Genomic DNA, 21,688 nt, shown 5'->3' with positions numbered 1-21,688 from the left:
GAATGATCTAGAACTGTGTTTTTTGTTTATTTTATGATAGTTGTTCATGAGTGACTTGTTTGTCCTGAACAGTTGAACCGAGGACAACTGAGGGACTCATATGCAACTATTACAGAAGGTTCACACGCTCACCGAGGCTTCAGATGTAAAGCCAATACATTTAACTTATTTTGTCTTCTGGGAAACATGCAATTATCTTCTGTAGCTTCTGAAGGGCAGTACTTAATGAAAAGAACATGATATTTAGGCAAAATAAGAAAAATATACACATTTTCAATCTGTTCAAAAGTTTTCACCCCCAGCTCTTAATGCATTGTGTTTCCTTCTGGAGTAGCCTATCAGTGAGCATTTAAACCTTCTGTAATAGTTGCATATGAGTCTCTCAGTTGTCCTCAGTGTGAAAAGATGGATCGCAAAATCATTGATGGAAAGGGTTCAAATACAAAAAAAAAAAGTTGAATAATGTTGTGTTTACATGTTTTATGGGGACATTCCATAGGCGTAATGGTTTTTATACTGTACAAACCGCATTTACTATCGCCCTACACCTACCCTACACCTAAACCTAGCCCTCACAGGAGATTGTGCACACTTTTACTTCCTCAAAAAAACTCATTGTGCATGATTTATAATCCTGTTTCCTCATGGGGACCTAAGAAATGTCCCCACAAGGTCAAAATTTACTGGTATTACTATCCTTGTGGGGACATTTGGTCCCCATAACGTGACGAATACCAGGTACACACACACACACACACACACACACACACACACACACACACACACAGAGCTGTGGATCATTCAGGTAACAACATAGTATTAAGAATCAAGTGTATGTAAACTTTTGAATGGGGTCATTTTTATGAATTCAACTATTATTCCTTTCCTCTTTACAAATTATTGCATCATTTCTAAACATTTTTTACTGATGCCATTTTTTTGCCAATAAAGATCAAGGAAAGTAACATGAGATCGCAGCACTGACAAGGCCTCATAAATGACTATAAACATTAACCAGGTACCAACAAAATATTTCAATACTGAAACAGGAAGCACCCTAACCAGAAAACCCATCTGTATCTGGCTCAATTTAATTATTCCAAAAACAAATTAATAAATCTCCCAGAACTATTAGCCCACTAGAAATGTCTATTTAATTGGGCAACAGCTCTTTACTATATGGGTCAATGAGCTAGACAACAAAGTTATTCATTTATTGATTAGGCACACTTCCTGCAATCCAATGCAGAGATAAACACAATGCGATAAAAGGTCAAGCGCAAAGATCAAAAGAAAAGGTCAACTTTTATAGTCCCACACTATCAGGCTGTTTAATTATGACTATCTAATTAGAAATCTCAAGTACACCCCTTATAATAACATATCTGACATATTTGACCTCATATTTCATGGAGTTCATTTACATTTTAATTCAAAAATGAGTGTGCGACAGTACACTAATTAAGACTAAACACATAGCCCTTGATATTTTTAACCAGATGCAGGTGCCATGCATCAGTCACACTTGAAGGCACTCTGAGAAATATTAGCACTCATATGTGTTGTGATGATACGCACATAAAGACAGGATAGACACAAAAATAAAAGATAGAAAAAATTTAACAATGGGTGAATTGTCAGTTTCTTATCAAACAATGTGTTTCATTGATAACAGTATTATGGTTAAGTATAAACACAAATGAGCACCACAGAGAACACAGCGTGTTTGCATGAGCGTGGGTGCTAAGGTTTTCACCATTTCCTGTATACTGAGTGTGACAGACTTTTACCATATAGGGCTGTAGCAGACAGTGGCAGATGAAGGAAGGAGAAAGAAGAAGCATCTGAAAAGAAATACAGAAACCTCATGCCTCAACTTGCAGATTGGAGCTGCCACAAAAAGTGACTACGGTTACTGCCAGAGAAAGCTTTCGTTTGAAAATGGTAACACTTCTCTCAGGTTGTGTCTGTGCCTGTTGGAAACATGTTTAACGAGACATACAGAGCTACAGAATATGACCTTTCAATGCAAATAGTTGTTATGCAACATTTGCTAAGACTTAGAACCGAATTATTCTGAATTAGTACTAATAGTAAGAGTAAAAGTCCATATTAGGAATCGTGACAGGCAAGCTAGGAAACCAAATAATACAAACCCACAGCTATTCAAATATTGCAGTATATAAATAACTCAGTACATCACTGGCACATTAGTTACGCTTCATGAAATAAATTATAATTTTTACTTCTCTCCACATGATGTCACATTTAATTCTACATGCTCAGTTGGCACCAAACTTCCACATGAACAACAGAATTGAAAAAAGGCCAGGCCCATGCATGTACAAACCATAAGCAGGTTGGTTTTGCAGCACAATAGGTGCATTGTCACGGTTTACACCTGCTCATTAGAGACTGCACTGTACACATTGACAATGTACAATTAGGTTGTAAAAACCCATCTTGTGGTGAACTTCACATAGCAGTTCACATGCTCTGACCTTTACACATATGAACAAACCTGGGCTTTTTCAAGATTACTTAAAGATAATTCTCATGAGGTAAACATTTGACCAATTCTAGTTTAATTATTATTACAAATACTACACATGTTCATCACAGAATGACATTTTACTTAATCTTCACACTTTGAAAAGCTCATACATGATCATAATAATGTTCAGATGTATGAGGGTTAGATTTAAGCATGAAAGTACAGTATAATGCATTGGTGTGAGGCCCTCATTAATACAGTTTCTATATTAATTTAGATTTTAGTATCTCTAGGCTATGTGCTGGCTGGTTTTGGCTTCAAAAGAAGAGTAAAAACTTATATGATCTATACTATCTGCCTTTTTCTTCAGTGCAAAAGTAAGCCAATGGGTGAGACTTCTTGAAGTGTTTTCATGATGCACCATTAATCGGCCATATTGGCAGCACTGAATGTAAACAATGCCACTGAACCGAACAAAACTCATATTTTAGTGATTATTGCTGCTGAAAATGATCAATTGTTGTCATGTTTTGGGCTGTACTTATCAGTCGGAACGTGAAAAAACATTTGGAGTACTACAGACTGCCAAAAGTTATAACAAATCAAGGAGAAGAGTTCAAAAGACTGTCTGAGGAACAAAAAGCGTTTGTGGTTGGCCAAACTGAACCATAAAACCATGACTTAAGAATAACACACCAATTTGCAAAACCAAGCAGCAAAACAAGCTAAATCAATGAAATTTACAAATGGCCACGCCCACTTCTTCCTTACGGGAAGAAAAAGGTGGATAGAGAGCAGTCATAAAAAAACAGCTTAATAATCATACTAAATTATTTATATTATGTAAAAAAAATTTTTACATAATAGGTTGTGTGAGGGTTGGATTAAGATAAGCGATAGGGGGTATAAAGTTAAGTTAATACAACGTAATAAAACAAATGTGTGTATATTCATATGACTGTTAATGATCAGCTTCCACTAACTTGAGAGGAGTAACGAATCCACACACAGCAGTAGAGAATCTCAGCCCTTAGCACACTGGCACAGAGTTCAACAAGCCTCCATGCTGGGCCTGGGTGGATGATTGACGCGCATGCGTAGAACGTTCATGTGCGTTGCCGTGAGGTTTTGCGCTTCATTCATTACATACGATAGCATGTCTTTCTGTCTCCGTCGCATCGGAGTGAATACTATCCCTCCCAACTATGTCCATTTCTGTTTTTTTAACTAACACTTTTAGTTTAAGGAAATGTCCTTAAACGGCTTCTTTTAAAACTTGTGGTTGAAAGACTGATGAACGTCAGCGGGCATCACGCCCAGATCTCACATGAATCTCATGCCCTTAAAAGGCGTTTTTCATCGCCTGCTGAGAAAGATCTGTAAAGCCCCACGGAAAAGACAAAGCTGATGCTTTAAATAGCTGTGTTAGTCTACCCTCTTCTGGACAGCAAGAGGCATTACTCCCAATGACTGAAAAATATCAAACTAATTAAAAAAATGTCAAACTAATTATGCGCCAATTATAACATATAATGACATAATATTCATAGTAATATGTGACCCTGGACTACAAAACCAGTCATAAGGGTCCATTTTTAAAAAGATCATGTGAAGTTTTCCATTGATATGGTTTGTCACATCTGAGATACATCTATTTGAAAATCTGGAATCTGAGGATGCAAAAAAATCTAAATATTGAAAATATCGCCTCGAAAGTTGTCCAAATTATGCATATTAATGACTCATACAATGTATTTTTGGCTATTGCTACAAATATACCTGCGTTACGTAAGACGTGGAGGTTTTGTGGTCCAGGGTCACATATAAAATACATATAAAAATTAATGTTTATTTTCTACTTAGTTTCTCAGCTACTGTGCTGTACTGTAGACGTTTTATTTATTTTGTAAAAATGTATTTATTATCACTGTTTTCTTTAATAAATTCAACTATACCCTAGCACTTGCGACCCCTTGTCAAACAATTAATCGTGATCAATCACTTTCAAAATAAAAGTTTTGGTTTAAATAATATATGTGTGTATACTGTGCATATTTATTATGTACATATAAATACACACATATACTATATATAATATTTACATATATATTTATATTCATATAATTGATATTATATAAAATTATTTAAAATGTATAACATATTTATCTTAAATATACACATGCATGTGTGTGTGTGTGTGTGTGTGTGTGTGTGTGTGTGTGTGTGTGTGTGTGTGTGTATTTATATATACTTAAAAAATATACACAGCATACACACATATACTATGCAAACAAAAAACTTTTATTTTGGATGCGATTAATAGTTTGACACCAGCCACCATTTTGTAAACAGAAAGCTATACACAAATACTTACATTTAATATTAATAAAATATAATATCCATGTAAAAACTTTAAAAGAATAAAAAGTAGTAGACGTAGAAAAGGAAGCTACATTGATTTCTAACCATGTGGTGTTTTTTTTATAGACATAAATATAACAGTATGATTCTTTTTTATTATTTTTGATACAACCACCAACTAATTTGCCTCTAGGAAAACCACTATCAATCCGCGGATGACGCAACTCTGATCCAGCCAATCACAGCGCGTTTTGAAGTTTCTCTCCATTCATTGGTCCACTCCACGTGATGTAGCGCAGAACCAGGAAGTAGTTATGTGTGTGTGTGTGTTTTGTTTACATCGTGATTTGAAATGTCAAACTGAACCGCTGACCAAGGTCTGAAAATCTCACTTCTTTCATAATTCAAATGTGCACTGTATTTCAAAATTTCCCGTGAGCACTTAGTTTCAGTCGGTAGCTGAAGCTAAGCATATAACATTATCTTATGTATTTAGTTGTGCTCATGTCACGACAATAAATGAATTAGTTAATTTATTTTTACAGTTCATTCGTGTTTTCCTTCAGGGTGATGGGGAACGCCGACAGTGTTGTAGCACAGAAACGATTGGCTCGTTTTCGTCCGGATGAGCGACCTGTTATAGAGGGGATATTTGACAGGCTTCATGGAACTGGCTCATCTGGAAAAACGGGGAAGGTTGTATCCCTATGTAGCCTGTGGATTTGGGGTGCTCTCTTTTCCTTCTCTTCTCCCTTTTTCTCTGCCTCTCGCTCACTTTTGCTTTTTCCCGTATTGTTACGTCACCTAATGTGGGTGGGAGAGGTTGGCAATTAAGCGTAGGCAGGTGTATAGGCACCTGGGGTCCTCATGCCGGTAGCCATTCATTGTAGCTAGCTACGGACGCGTTGGAGTGCAGCAGTGTTCCTGGGTGCTGTTTGTTGTGCAAGGTATGTCCAAACTATCGGTTGTTGTATGACTATAATGGTTATTTGGGTTCAGTGCACTAAGGGAGGTTTTAATGTTTTCTTGATGGGTTAAGGTGTTACCGAGCGATCGCCAACGGCGCTACTGTTTTGTGTGTGTGTATACGTTTCCAAAACACATTGGGAGTGTCTAAAGTGACAAGCGTAGAGAAGGTACCCTTTTAAATCTCTGTTTTAGCGTATCTCTGTCGGTTTATTATGGGAATTGTAATGAGGCTCCGTTGTTATGTTTGCCAGCGTCCAGTGACCCTGGTGAATGCGTGAAGCACGGAACACTGTCTACTCACCCAATCGCTAGCTTGCAAAAAGGTATGTTATGGCTTTAAATTATAATGTGTTTGATAAAAAGCAAAACTTGTAACAAAGTTATGTGCTTCATGGTCTTTGCTGAAAGAAGTAATGGTAGGAGGTTTTTCTTCCAGTAAATCTACCGGCTTACGTCTGGTTAGGATTTAACAGTATTTAATTTATGGGTCTTGTGTTTGCTGTGTGTGCGCGTGTATTTAGTAGCTATATGTAAATAGACTGACTGATTATGACTTTTAGGCGCACAGAGCACTCAACTGGGTCTCTTGTTTCTTTTTTGTTTGTTTGTTTGTTTGTTTTTATAGAGGCTACAGCAATCAGATTGTCGGCTGCTGTTCTCTTAAATGTGTTTGAATGTGTATGTATGTGCAGGTGCTGCTTCTTAGATACTTTTTCGTTTGGTTTATTGATTTATTGTTGTTTTTCTTTTACCACTAGCCGGCGGGCTGTCAAAGATGTGTGTCTAGTGTACTGATTGTGGCCACTGGCTAGTGGTTTCTTCTTTTTGTCTGTCTTCCCTCCCCCCTTTTCCTACTAATAGCCTAATGTGGATTGGGCCCATAGGATAGATTAGCCTACCAGGCTCTAGTTTGGTTTCCTTAGAGTGTTTTCACCCATTTGGAACCGATGTGTGCAGTGTAATGCTGTGAAGTGTGCATCTGGTGTAATAGCTCCACTAGCAATGTTGTCGTGGTGTGTAAGCTGAGTTTGTAGTGTTTGTTCTACTCTAAAGTGGTGTGCCTTAGCTCACGTGTGGTATTGAAACCTAGGCCTGTTTAAGCTTACATTCTGGTGACTCACTCTACTATGGCTTATCCCTGTTAAATGATGAATTTGTGTGTTATTTATTAACTATCTAAAGCGACTTATTTTTAACTAAGATAAAATAAACATTGTATCTTTTTACTTTGCTAAACCAAGCCTGTGCGTGTTTCTTTATAACAGAGTCCCCTTGCTCTTCCAGTCTTGTCCAAGGGGTGGCGTAGTCAACACTGCCATCGCCCCACTGGGGGGGGGGGGCAACAATTGGCGTAGTCGGCAGGGTTAGCATTTGTGTCGCTAGGTTAGTTTATTCAAGCAGCACCTGTGTGTGTGTGTGTGTGTGTGTGGGTGTCTGAGAGAAAGAGTACGTAAGTGTGTATAGGGAACAGCAGCTGGCAACAAAATGAATGACGGAGATGAGTCCGCGGTGGAGTTACAGCAGCTGCGACGACGTTTGGAGCAGCTCCAGGCTGAAAATGAGAGACTTTCGGGGGGAGGGATAGCGGGCAATGCTAGTAGTAGCACTACTAGTACCCAGCCTGCTCGACGGGAGCAAGCGCTCTTTATACCTCGAGAGCGGCGATGCCCGAAGTTTTCTGGCTCTGCAACTGCAGGGTCTTTGTCTGTTGAAGAATGGATTGAAGAAGCCAAAAGTTGTATTCGGGCAACGCATATGTCTAATTTTGACAAGGCCCTGTTTTTGTTTGATCACTTAGAGGGTGAAGCCCGAAATGAGATTAAGTACCGTCCTATAGCCACACGTGAAAACCCAGAGTCGATAATTGAAGTCTTAAGGGAAGTATATGGGTGTGCTAAATCATATGTGTACTGGCAACAGCGTTTCTTTAACAGAAAGCAAAAGGACAATGAAACTTTGTTTGAGTTCTCTCATGCTTTAATGGAAATGTTGGATAAAGTAAAACAGTCAAATGAAGGTGCCATTAGAAACCCTGATATTGTTTTGCGAGACCAGTTCTGTGAAAATGTCTGTGATCCTATGTTACGCAGGGAACTCAAGCGACTGGTACGAGCAGATAGTGGGTTGACTCTGCTAGGCGTACGGAAAGAAGCTATAAGATGGGTGCAGGAGGGTCAGTCCAACCGAGACCGTAGTTACCGTGCTCTAGGTGCAAGCAGTGAAGCTCAGGTTGTGTCGCAATGTGTTACAGCCCCCCAGTCATCGGAATTCATTGAATTAAAAGACTTGGTCCTTAAGCAACAAGCTCAGTTAGACATGCTCGTGAGGCAGTTAGGACACCATAGTGGTAGATCACAGCCCCCTCCACCACACCGGGGTGGGCGATACAAACGTGCCCCCAATGGTCAGCCCATTTGTTTACGGTGCGATCAGCCAGGCCATATAGCCCGCTACTGCCAGGAAGTTCCCCCCACCCACAATAGTAGGTTAGCTTCAAGTTTGCCCCCTGATATCCCCCCTAACCAAGCATCGGGCCCAGACAACCGTCCTAGTCAATCGGGAAACTAGCAATTCCCAGTGTGCAGAGCCACACACTGGGAAGGGATGTGTCTGGCTCAATTTATTCTCAATCATATGATAAGTTAGTTAAAACTTGCCCTGTATTGTCTGTTTCTATGGGAGACGTAACAGTTCCCTGTTTGATTGACACTGGGTCAATGGTGACCACCATCACCGAGAGTTTCTTTCGAGAGCATTTTCATCATCTACAAAAGAAGGATTGTAGATGGCTTGGGCTTAAGGCCGCTAATGGCTTAGACATCCCCTATATTGGTTACCTAGAGTTGGATGTGGGGGTATTGGGGCAATGCATTCAGGGGAGGGGAATTTTAATTGTTAAAGACCCAGAGAATAGCACTCTTAAAGACCGTAAGCTTGTAACACCCGGGATATTGGGAATGAATGTAATTGGGGAATGCTATCAGGTCCTGTTTAAACAACATGGGTCACAGCTCTTTCATTCCCTCCCTGTGAAATCGGCGGCACCGGCAGCCCGACGTGCGTTGAGACACTGCGAACTGATCCAGGCCATTGTAAATGCACAGAAGCCGTTCAAAGTGAAAGTCCATGGGAAAAGGGCAGTCTGTCTGGAGGCAGGAGCCCTAACCATGGTCCCGGTTACATGCCCCCAGCTTGAGTCCGCAGAGTTTTTGCTGGAGCCCTTGGACTTTTACGAGGAGCAGTTGCCCGAAGGCCTACTAGTGTCCCCTACCTTGGTGCCGGCTAGAAAGGGTTTTCTATATGCACCCGTGGTGAATGTGGGTAACACAAAGGTATGGTTGCCCCCACGCCGCCCTATTGGCACTGTACAAGTTGTGGCAGCAGCTGTAACAGGAACAGCTGCCTCTATATCCGTCGACCCTTCGTGGGAACAGTGTCAAGCTTATGTCTCCACCCAGGAGGTAGTTGAGTGCTGCAGTGTCCCTGAGTTCATGGCGCCAGACTTTCCGGGGTTGACCCAGCAACAAGCTGCTGAGGCAAGGGCCCTCCTTGTCCAGTATAGCAACATCTTTTCCCAAGGGGAGGGAGACCTAGGATGCACGTCCTTAATCAGCCATGAGATTCCCTTGTTGGACAATGCTCCTGTTCGACAGCCATATCGTAGAATTCCACCCTCCCAGTATGAAACTGTAAAAGCGCACATCCGACAGCTTTTAGATAGTAAAGTCATCAGAGAAAGTAGCAGTCCATATTCTTCTCCTATAGTCTTGGTGACTAAGAAGGATGGGAGTTTGCGCCTTTGTGTAGATTACAGGCAGTTAAATGCAAAAACCCGCCGTGACGCATATCCCCTTCCCCGTATCGAAGAATCGTTGGATGCACTTTCAGGAGCAAAATGGTTCTCCACCTTGGACCTTGCAAGTGGATACAATCAGGTGCCAATGGCGGAGCAGGATAAACCTAAGACCGCATTCTGTACGCCTTTTGGCCTATTTGAGTTTAACAGAATGGCCTTTGGACTGTGTAATGCGCCTGGAACGTTCCAGCGGTTAATGGAGCGCATGTTTGGCGATTGCAGATACCAGTCCGTTCTACTGTACCTGGACGATGTGATCGTCTTTTCCGCCACCGTCCAGCAGCATTTGGAAAGACTGGGAGAGGTGTTTTCCCGTCTGCAAGAACAGGGACTAAAAGTAAAACTGTCAAAATGCAGGTTCTTCCAGCACCAGGTTAGTTACTTGGGGCATGTGGTCTCCGCTGAGGGAGTTGCCACGGATCCTGCCAAGATAGAGGTGGTTAAGGAGTGGAGACGCCCTGGACATCTGGCTGAATTACGATCTTTCCTCGGTTTCGCGAGCTATTATCGGCGTTTCGTGGAGGGATTTTCAAAGCTGGCAGCCCCGCTCCACCATCTGGTAGGAAGACTCAGTGGACCTCGAAGGAAGGGAAAGACCCCCCCAGTTCCTCTGGCCTCGGCCTGGGATGAAGGATGTGAGCAAGCATTTCTGTCTCTGAAGGAGCGACTCACCTCGGCTCCAGTGCTGGCTTATGCCGACTTTAAGAAGCCCTTCATCTTGGAGGTAGATGCCAGCCACGGAGGTCTTGGTGCAGTCCTCTCCCAAGAACATGAAGGGAAAGTACGCCCAGTCGCATTTGCCAGTCGGGGACTCAGAGCTGCTGAAAGAAATATGGAGAATTATAGCTCCATGAAGCTCGAACTACTTGCGGTAAAATGGGCAGTTACGGAAAAGTTCCGTGAGTATTTGCTGGGGAACCATTTCACAATCCTTACAGACAATAACCCCCTGAGCCATTTGCACACGGCAAAGTTGGGAGCAACCGAGCAGCGGTGGGCTTCTCAACTGGCATCATTCAATTTTACCCTCAGATATCGTCCGGGCAAGAGCAATCAGAATGCGGACGCTCTTTCTCGTCAGTATCTGGAACGCTTCACCTTCGGGACAGAGGTCCCTGCGTTGGGCGCATTGACCAGCCTTGGTCCGACGCCGGCCATAGAGGGCCAATGCGAGGAGGTGGTGGCCTTACCAGGGCGTACACCTCAGGATCTCAGCTCGCTTCAGGATGCTGACCCAGTCATCGGGCCCGTGAGGAAGTACTATCAAGAAGGGCGACGGCCAGGTACAATGGAGCGTGAAGCGTTACCCAAGTCCAGCAGAGCCCTGCTCCGGCACTGGGACCGCCTGGTCAACGAGGAAGGAGTTCTGTACCGCCAGATTCATGCACCAGGGGGGGGTCCAGAGGGCCTCCAGCTGTTGCTGCCTCAGTGCCTGCAAGCCGAAGTCCTACGGAGTGTCCACGATGAGCAAGGGCACCAAGGCATGGAAAGAACATTGCAGCTACTCCGAAGCCGATGTTTTTGGCCCAGTATGACTAAAGATGTTGAACAGTGGTGCCAGCAGTGCCAGCAATGCGTTCTGGGGAAGGCCGTCCAGCCCAAAGTCCGTACGTATTGGAGCACGATGCAAGCCACTCGACCGAATGAAATCCTGGCTCTTGATTTTACTCTGTTAGAAGCGGCCAGTGATGGACGAGAGAATGTCTTGATTCTCACAGACATATTTACAAAGTACTCTCAGGCTGTCCCTACTAAAGACCAAAGAGCTCCTACTGTGGCCAGGGCCTTGGTGCAGCAATGGTTCCATAGGTTTGGTCCCCCAGCTCGTATACACTCTGACCGAGGGCGAAACTTTGAGAGCCTCTTGATCCAGCAACTGTGTCAGATGTACGGTATACAGAAGAGCCGCACCACTCCATATCATCCTCAAGGGAATGCCCAGTGTGAGCGGTTTAACCGCACGCTCCATGACTTGCTGCGCACACTACCTGAGACAGAGAAGCGTCGCTGGCCACATCATCTGCCTCAGCTCACCTTTGCCTATAATATTACCCCACACCAGACCACCGGACATACACCATATTATCTGATGTTTGGCCACCACCCAAGATTGCCAGTTGATTTCTTGCTTGGTATTAGGGAGGCTGCTCCAGACACCAACACCCTAGAAGAATGGGTTGAAAAGCACCAGCAAAGTGTCAGGATGACTCATGAACATGTCAAGCAGAGATCAGAAGAACTGGCCCTCAGGCGGAACCAGAACCATAATGATCAGGTGAACGATGCCGGCTTCCAAGAAGGAGATTTGATCTATCTGCGGAACCACCCACATGGGAGAAATAAAATCCAGGACTACTGGAACTCTGTGGCCTATCGAGTTGTACGCTGCCCTTCTGGAGCAGGAGCGGTATACACTGTGATCCCTGCAGATGCGGGTGGACCTGTTCGACAGGTGCATCGTTCGGAGATGCGCGCCATCCCTATGGGATTGAGGCCTGGGCCAGGTGGTGTCCCTTGTCCAGCTTGGGAGGAGGAGACCCTCAAGGATCCTCCTGCCTGTAGCGATAGTGATGCCCGAGATGTGATCATTTGGTATGGGGCAGAACAAGAACCTCAAGCTGTACCTGCGCCAACCGGCACCTCAGCATCTGAAGAAATTGACGGTGAGGATATAGCCGAGGTGCCTGAGGACAATATTGTGGCTGTGCGCCGTTCAGCGAGGTCTACAGCAGGGCAGCACTCCAATCTCTACCATCTACCCCGGCCGACTTGTGGCAGAAATGATGGTCCATCAGGAATAGAGGGTGAAGACTCCTGGGCATGAGGTGTCATCGTCGGGCCGCCGATTCATTTGGAGGGGGTGGATTGTAGCCTGTGGATTTGGGGTGCTCTCTTTTCCTTCTCTTCTCCCTTTTTCTCTGCCTCTCGCTCACTTTTGCTTTTTCCCGTATTGTTACGTCACCTAATGTGGGTGGGAGAGGTTGGCAATTAAGCGTAGGCAGGTGTATAGGCACCTGGGGTCCTCATGCCGGTAGCCATTCATTGTAGCTAGCTACGGACGCGTTGGAGTGCAGCAGTGTTCCTGGGTGCTGTTTGTTGTGCAAGGTATGTCCAAACTATCGGTTGTTGTATGACTATAATGGTTATTTGGGTTCAGTGCACTAAGGGAGGTTTTAATGTTTTCTTGATGGGTTAAGGTGTTACCGAGCGATCGCCAACGGCGCTACTGTTTTGTGTGTGTGTATACGTTTCCAAAACACATTGGGAGTGTCTAAAGTGACAAGCGTAGAGAAGGTACCCTTTTAAATCTCTGTTTTAGCGTATCTCTGTCGGTTTATTATGGGAATTGTAATGAGGCTCCGTTGTTATGTTTGCCAGCGTCCAGTGACCCTGGTGAATGCGTGAAGCACGGAACACTGTCTACTCACCCAATCGCTAGCTTGCAAAAAGGTATGTTATGGCTTTAAATTATAATGTGTTTGATAAAAAGCAAAACTTGTAACAAAGTTATGTGCTTCATGGTCTTTGCTGAAAGAAGTAATGGTAGGAGGTTTTTCTTCCAGTAAATCTACCGGCTTACGTCTGGTTAGGATTTAACAGTATTTAATTTATGGGTCTTGTGTTTGCTGTGTGTGCGCGTGTATTTAGTAGCTATATGTAAATAGACTGACTGATTATGACTTTTAGGCGCACAGAGCACTCAACTGGGTCTCTTGTTTCTTTTTTGTTTGTTTGTTTGTTTGTTTTTATAGAGGCTACAGCAATCAGATTGTCGGCTGCTGTTCTCTTAAATGTGTTTGAATGTGTATGTATGTGCAGGTGCTGCTTCTTAGATACTTTTTCGTTTGGTTTATTGATTTATTGTTGTTTTTCTTTTACCACTAGCCGGCGGGCTGTCAAAGATGTGTGTCTAGTGTACTGATTGTGGCCACTGGCTAGTGGTTTCTTCTTTTTGTCTGTCTTCCCTCCCCCTTTTCCTACTAATAGCCTAATGTGGATTGGGCCCATAGGATAGATTAGCCTACCAGGCTCTAGTTTGGTTTCCTTAGAGTGTTTTCACCCATTTGGAACCGATGTGTGCAGTGTAATGCTGTGAAGTGTGCATCTGGTGTAATAGCTCCACTAGCAATGTTGTCGTGGTGTGTAAGCTGAGTTTGTAGTGTTTGTTCTACTCTAAAGTGGTGTGCCTTAGCTCACGTGTGGTATTGAAACCTAGGCCTGTTTAAGCTTACATTCTGGTGACTCACTCTACTATGGCTTATCCCTGTTAAATGATGAATTTGTGTGTTATTTATTAACTATCTAAAGCGACTTATTTTTAACTAAGATAAAATAAACATTGTATCTTTTTACTTTGCTAAACCAAGCCTGTGCGTGTTTCTTTATAACAGAGTCCCCTTGCTCTTCCAGTCTTGTCCAAGGGGTGGCGTAGTCAACACTGCCATCGCCCCACTGGGGGGGGGGGGCAACACCTAGACATGCTGAAGGTAAGCAGCTATGACATAATAATACACTAAACTAAATCTGTTATAATTTAATTGCTGGAGTCTGTATGATAACAGTTATTTTACGTTTGTTGATGATTATATCATTGTTAGCTTCCTCAATGATTTTGTGTCCTGGTTATTGTAGTTATAACTAAAATGGAAATAAAAACGTTAACATGCATTAACAACAAAAAATCAAAATATTAATATAAACTATAATAGTATTTTAATGATACTAAATGAACACTGTCTTAAACTTAATGCTTTAAACACCACATGGGAACTGGTTTTAAAAAATGCTTACATATTTCCAAATGAACCACATACTATAACTACTTCCTCATTGAAGGGACAGTTATAAATAATTGGGTTTTGTTATTGGATAATCATTTAAATGTTGTCTGACATTATTTATAAAAAGGCAGAAGAGTATTGTAGAATATCTAGAAAGAAGCATGTGCTAAAACCATAAATGTAAATGTTATGAATGGTGATTTCTATTTTTTGAATTGCATGTCTGTGGCAACACTGAAAGGAGAAGTTCACTTCCAGAACAAACATTTACAGATAATTTACTCACCCCCTTGTCATACAAGATGTTCATGTCTTTCTTTCTTCAGTCGTAAAGGAATTATGTTTTTTGAGGAAAACATTTCAGGATTATAGTGGACTTCTATGGTGCCCGTGAGTTTGAATTTCCAAAATGCAGTTTAAATGCAGCTTCAAAGGGCGCTAAACAATCCCAGCCAAAGAAAAAAGTGTCTTATAGCTATTTTCTACAAAAATATACAATTTATATATACTTTTTAACCTCAAATGCTGGTCTTGTCTAACTCTCTGTATTCTAGTTCAAGGCAGTTAGGGTAGGTTGAAAAACTCCCATCTCATTTTCTCCTCCACCTTTAAAATCACCCTGCATCGCTGCAGAAGTACCGACCAAGTGTTTACATATTGAACATGCAAAGAAGCCCTTTAAAACGGTATTTAGTTTTGTAGTTCGAACTTGCGGGCATCATAGAAGTCCATTATATGGAGAGAAATCTTGAAATGTTTTTCTCAAAAAACAGTTTCTTTACGACTGAAGAAAGAAAGACATGAACATTTTGGATGACCAGGGGGTGAGTAAATTATATGTAAATTTTTGTTCTGGAAGTGAACTTCTCCTTTAACATACATGGATATGGACTTCTCAGTTTTATTTTAATTGATTTCAGATTACAATGGGAAAGATGGCCTCAGACTCAATGATAAAGAGAGTGTTCCAAGGCATACACAGCATTGATCCAGGAGTGCCACTGCCCCCTGGTGATGGGATAAGTCGCGAGCAGCTGGTGATTTTCTTGGCAGATATCCTAAGAGGAACTGCAGAGGAACGTGCACCTTTGGTATTGGCAATGGCAGAGGGTGCAAAGGCTACTGCTACCACAACTGAGCAGATCAGAGGTGTACGTATTATTTTTAACATTTCTATATAGTTTTGTTTAATTTTACTTTCTTTAAAATTTAACTATAACCACAGTTATACAAAAAATAACACTTAAAGGGATAGTTCACCTAAAAATTAACTAAAAATTGCCCCATTTTAAAGTCCAATAAAGTGCATCCATCATAAAAAAACACCGCTTCAGGTGGTTAATAAAGGCCTTTTGAAGCAAATCAATGTGTTTGTGTAAGAAAAATATTCAAATTTGAAACTTTATAAACCATAATCTCTAGCTTCTGCTAACTGTGGTATGTGCATTCACAAGAAAGTGGCGTTCCAGTAGGATGACGTAGGATGCAGGCGTAATGTAAGCCCAGATGAGAATATGCTAGTCTTACAAGAACTACGTTTTTTTTTTTTTCACAAATAAATGATTTGTCTTTCTAATTGGTGACCAGTGTTTTGCGCCACTCTCTTGTGAATGTGCACACAACAGTTAGCAAAAGCTAGAGATTACAGTGTATGAAGTTTTAAATATGGATATTTTTCTTACATAATTGCATCAGTTTGCTTGAGAAGACCTTTATTAGCCATCCAGAGCTGTGTGGAGCACTTTTTGTAATGGATGGATGACTTTATTGGACTAGAAAAATATCAACACCCATTCACTGCCATTATAAAGCTTGGAAGAGCCAGGACATTTTTTTATATAACTCTGATTGCATTCAACTGAAAGAAGAAAGTCATATACACCCAGGGTGGCTTGAGGGTGAGTAAATTGTGAGTAAATTTTCATTTTTGGGTGAACTATCCCTTAAAATTTGCTTACTCATGATGACCCAGTTTAACAATGAAGAATCTCAGTTCAATTTCGAAATCATTCTTGCTACTATGATACTCTAATATGGTTTAATAATAATAATAATAATGTTTATTAAATAGTTTATGGAAGATCTGGTTTCAGCTGCAGTGCAGACTCTAGCCCACAGGGGGCATCTGCGAGCTTGGCAACCAGATCGCATGGGCGATGGGCTTCAGGGTGTTAAGCTTTTGGCAGAACAGCTGACCTCTGAATTAAAATCTTCAGGTTTGTAACAATAACAAAATAAATGCTGTTTTAAATTCAAATGATTTGTATAAATGAAAAATGTGGCCCTGAACCACAAAACCAGTCTTAAGTAGCACAGGTATATTTGTAGCAATAGCCAAAAATCCATTTTATGGGTCAAAATTATCGATTTTTCTTGTATGCCAAAAATCAGACAAATATTAAGTAAAGATCTTCATCCATGAAAATATTTTGTAAATTTCCTACTGGAAATATATTGAAAATTAATTTTTGATTAGTAATATGCATTGTTACGGACTGTAACTGCAAAAGTCGGGGTCCCACTGTCATTCTGGTAAAGGACACTAAAGGGCATATCTTCGGGGGCTTTGCATCAGAAAGCTGGGAGGTTAAACCTCAGTTCCAGGGTGAGTTCGGAAAGAAGAAACCATAGTGGTATGCATTTAACATAGGGAATTAAAGGGATAGTTCACCCAAAAATGAAAATTAGATGTTAATCTGCTTACCCAGAGGGCATCCAAGATGTAGAGGTAGGTGACTTTTTTTTCAGTAGAACACAAACAAAGATTTTTAACTTAAACCATTGCAGTCTGTCAGTCATATAATGCAGTCAATGGGATCCACGGATTTGAGAGTCAAAAAACATACACAGACAAAACCAAATTTAACCCTGCGGCTTGTGAACATGCTCAGGACAGTTGGACATTGTGGTGGATCAGAGGTAAAAATTTGGTTTTGTCTGTTTTTTTTTTTACTCTTAAATATATTGAAAATTATTTTTTAATAATTTTTTGATTAGTAATATGCATTGCTAAAACTTTATTTGGACAAATTTAAAGGCAATTTTCTCAAAATTTAGATTTTTTTGCACCATCAGATTCCAGATTTTCAAATAGTTGTATCTCAGCCAAAGCTAAAAATGAACCCTTATGACTGGTTTTGTGGTCCAGGGTCACAAATGAAATGATTTAAGCTGTTTATACATAAAAATATATTAGTATTTAGCTGTAAAATTTCACTTTTAGCTTATTTAACAATAACAAATCTGTAACTAACAGATATAGTGCACATCAAGTGTCCTTGTTGCTTTCATAGATCAAAACACATGTGACATTCCTTGTCTGGAAGACTGGCTGTTCAGGATCCCAGCAATGGCCATGTTTTTGGAGCTCCTGATCGGCGAGGGTCTCGAGGTTGGGTTGCCCTCCCGTCCTCCCCCAACTCTGTTGCCCCCATGTCAGTACGCTCCCTGGACTGACCTCCGTTGTCTCTTGAATCTACCTCTTCTAATGTTCCTATCACCTCAGCTCCCAGCTGGACACAGTGCCCCCTGGAGGTTGCTGTTCTCCACAAACATACACGGGGAAAGCTTCACCCGCCTCGTGGCCAACTGCAAAAGTCGGGGTCCCACTGTCATTTTGGTAAAGGACACTAAAGGGCATATCTTCGGGGGCTTTGCATCTGAAAGCTGGGAGGTTAAACCTCAGTTCCAGGGTGAGTTTGGAAAGAAGAAACCATAGTGGTATGCATTTAACATAGGGAATTAAAGGGATAGTTCACCCAAAAATGAAAATTTGATGTTTATCTGCTTACCCAAAGGGCATCCAAGATGTAGAGGTAGGTGACTTTGTTTCTTCAGTAGAACACAAACAAAGATTTTTAACTTAAACCATTGCAGTCATATAATGCAGTCATGGGATCCACGGATTTGAGAGTCAAAAAACATACACCGACAAAACCAAATTTAATGCTGCGGCTTGTGAACATGCTCAGGACAGTTGGACATTGTGGTGGATCAGAGGTAAAAAAAATATATATAAATACTGTTCAGTTTCTTGCACAGACCGATTGTTTTGTGTGTTAAGACCTCAGTATATCGTCACCAGCCGCAGGGTTTAATTTGGTTTTGTCTGTGTTTTTTTGACTCTTAAACCCGTGGGTCTCGTTGACTGCTATTATATGACTGACAGACTGCAACGGTTTGAGTTAAAAATCTTTGTTTGTGTTCTACCCAAGAAACAAAGTCACCTACACCATGCCCTGGGGGTAAGCAGATAAACATCAAAATATCATTTTTAGGTGAACTATTCCTTTAATATTTCTTCTTTTTGCACTAGGTGATTCCAGGTGCTTCCTCTTCTCCGTTTTTCCCTGCATGCGAGTGTTCACCTGCACAGGCTACAACAATCATTACATGTACTTGAACCAGGGCCAGCAGACTATGCCGAATGGCTTGGTGAGTTAAATTTTAAAGGAGTAGTACACCAAAAATTTACATTTTTGATAAATGTACTCAACCTCAGGCCATAAAGTTTTTTTTTTTTTTTTGAACAATTTGGAGAAATTTAGCATTACATCACTTGCTCACCAGTGGATCCTCTGCAGTGAATGGGTGCCACCAGAATGAGAGTTTAAACTGCTGATAAAAACATCATAACTGGAACCATTTGGGTTACTTGTGGATTACTGTCATGCTTTTATCAGCAGTTTAAACTCTCATTGTGAAGGCACCTATTCATTGCAGAGGATCCATTACTGAGCAAGTGATGTAACGGTGAATTTTTCCAAATCTGCTCTGATGAAAAAACTAATTCTACTACATTTACTGCCCTGAGGGTACATTTTCAGCATAGTGTACCTTTTGCACAATGGAGCAAATAAAGTTCACTGTCTTTTTAGGGTATGGGTGGTCAGCATGGCTATTTTGGCTTGTGGTTGGATTGCGATTTTGGACAGGGCCACAGCAGGGCTCGACCACGCTGCACCACATATGGCAGTCCTCAGCTCTCAGGAGACGAGGACTTCAAACTGGACACTGTGGAGGTGTGGGGCGTTGGGAAACCACCTGAAGAACAGGAGCAGGTCTGTAATAGTAATGTTACTATAGTGAATTTCGATTTTCAGGTTAGCATTTTGATTCAAAAAATGTTTGTGTTGACTTTCAGGATGAGAAGAAGAAAAGCGTACTAGATGCAGATCCTGAAGTACAGGCCATGATGGAAATGACTGGGAAGACCCTGCACAGCCAAGGCCTCCGAGAACCTGAGGAGGATGAGGATTAGTGAGAAAGGGAAAAAAAGATGAAGACGGCGTGTAGATCAAACCAGCAGTATTTCATTTCAGTGTGTGGTTTGGTTTGTGTTTTTACACTAATGTAGATATAGATGAAACTACACTGTTACAAATCATTTATTAAGGTGTTTATACAGTGTAGTTTTTATGTTAACATGCAAAATCCAGGAGCTGGTTTCCTGCTTTCTGTGAAATATTAAAATGTGCACACAAACACATTCTGTCAAATACTGTTAAACACTGAGTATTGACAATGTGTGACTGAAACCTGCATTTCTCATCTAGTATCTGGATGTTACACTAACAGTCAAAAGTTTTTTTTTTTTTAAAGAAGTCTATTTTGTTCACCAAGCCTGCATTTTTTTTGATCCAAAGTACAGCAAAAACAGTACAATTTTGAAATATTTGTACTATTTAAAATAACTTTTGAAATATATTTTAAAATCTTTAATTTATTTTTGTGATTTCAAAGAAATATTTTTGCATTATTACTCCAGTCACAGCATCCCTCAGAAATCATTCTAATATTCTGATTTGCTGCTCAAAAAACATTTATTAATAATATGTTGAAAACATTTTTTATCTGAAATAGAAATCTTTCGTAACATTATAAATGTCTGTATAATCACTTTTGATCAATTTAAAGCGTCTTTGCTAAATAAAAGTAATAATTTTTATTGATTCTTTCGCAAAAAATAAATAAATTATACTGATTCCAAGTTTTTGAATGGTATAGTGTATAATGTTACAAAAGCCTTTGAAATCACAGGAATAAATTACATTTTTAAATATATTAAAATAGAAAGCATGGTAAAATGGTAAAATATTTCACAATATTACTGCTTTTGCTGTATTTGAGATCAAATAAATGCAGGCTTGATGAGAAGAAGAGACTTCTTTGAATATCCTACTGTTCAAAAACATTTGACTGGTAGTGTATATGGTTGCATTTTGTCTTGACTGATAAATTTAGTGTCTGAAAACTGCAAGATTCATGCATTAAATGGAAAATAAATACATAAAACATGCTTGTTTGCTTGATTTTTTTATCCCAAAAAAAAAAAATCTGACAAATTCATAAATGCAAATGCATTTCTCAGAATGAAAATGTACAAGAGATCATGATAATATTATAAAACCATAATAAATATGGTATTTTCTTCTTTTATGCATTGTCATAGTTTGGAGTTCAGTCAAATCAGAGTGGTTAAACTTTAAACCAACTTTTATAGATGCTGTAGGTCTACATGAGTACCCAGCATGCATCACAGTATCAATAAGCAATATAGATTACTACTATCTGCGTTTATGTTGTTTATTATCCATTATCCTAAATCAGTCTGCTCTACAACATCAAGTGAATCATTAGTGAAACCCCTTTGGTTTTATAGCATTTAACCTTTTTTTTAGAAGGAAGTGAGTTTTATCATTAGTACATCATTAGTATATATATATATATATATCATTAGTATAGCATTAGTATATATCATGATCATTGAATCATTAGTGAAACCCCTTTGGTTTTATAGCATTTAACCTTTTTTTTTTTAGAAGGAAGTGAGTTTTATATATAGTACAGTAAGTTACTATGGTAATATTTTCATATGTAACCAAACTGCCTCTTCTCGTCTGTTAACTTTGTATGCATTCTGAATGCAAGTGAACAATGGAATGCAGTGGGAAAGTAACGCTGGGTTAGAAAAGCACAGGAATTAAATTCGAAATTCGAAGTTTTCGTATTCGTATTCGTGTGATTAAAGAAATAACAGTCTTTTAGGGACTCGGTCATTAAAATAATTTCGGAGAAACAAAGTTCCTCTAATAGGCAGCGCCCAGCTGCCAAAAACAGGTGGTTTCGTTTTCATATCACCTCACAGTTTATTTAGAGACAATGCTTGAGTTTTAGCAGTTAAAAACTGCATTCGGTCATTCAGAGCCATACATTTAGTTTGACCAA

At 40.5% G+C, this 21,688-nt stretch overlaps 1 protein-coding gene across 1 annotated transcript; it reads left to right on the top strand.

The window, feature by feature from the left end:
• Window positions 1–14,157: 14,157 nt before the first annotated feature.
• Window positions 14,158–20,484, top strand: meak7 (MTOR associated protein, eak-7 homolog). Its single transcript, XM_073850734.1, has 7 exons — window positions 14,158–14,167; window positions 15,382–15,612; window positions 16,533–16,677; window positions 17,755–18,153; window positions 18,777–18,895; window positions 19,339–19,521; window positions 19,605–20,484. The coding sequence occupies exons 1-7, from the start codon at window positions 14,159–14,161 to the stop codon at window positions 19,719–19,721; spliced, it is 1,203 nt and encodes a 400-aa protein (XP_073706835.1). The 5' UTR covers window position 14,158; the 3' UTR covers window positions 19,722–20,484.
• Window positions 20,485–21,688: the final 1,204 nt, after the last annotated feature.

This window comes from Garra rufa, chromosome 11 (genome assembly GCF_049309525.1).
Source record: "Garra rufa chromosome 11, GarRuf1.0, whole genome shotgun sequence".
Classification (NCBI taxonomy): Eukaryota; Metazoa; Chordata; class Actinopteri; order Cypriniformes; family Cyprinidae; genus Garra; species Garra rufa.
Note: the sequence above shows the minus strand (reverse complement) of the source record. Positions and strands in the feature narration are given on the sequence as shown.

Coding starts and splice junctions, on each gene's coding strand:
- meak7 (XM_073850734.1), top strand. Junction 15,613..16,532: donor CAACTGAGCAGATCAGAGGT/GTACGTATTATT, acceptor TTTATTAAATAG/TTTATGGAAGATCTGGTTTC. Junction 18,154..18,776: donor GGTTAAACCTCAGTTCCAGG/GTGAGTTTGGAA, acceptor TTTTTGCACTAG/GTGATTCCAGGTGCTTCCTC.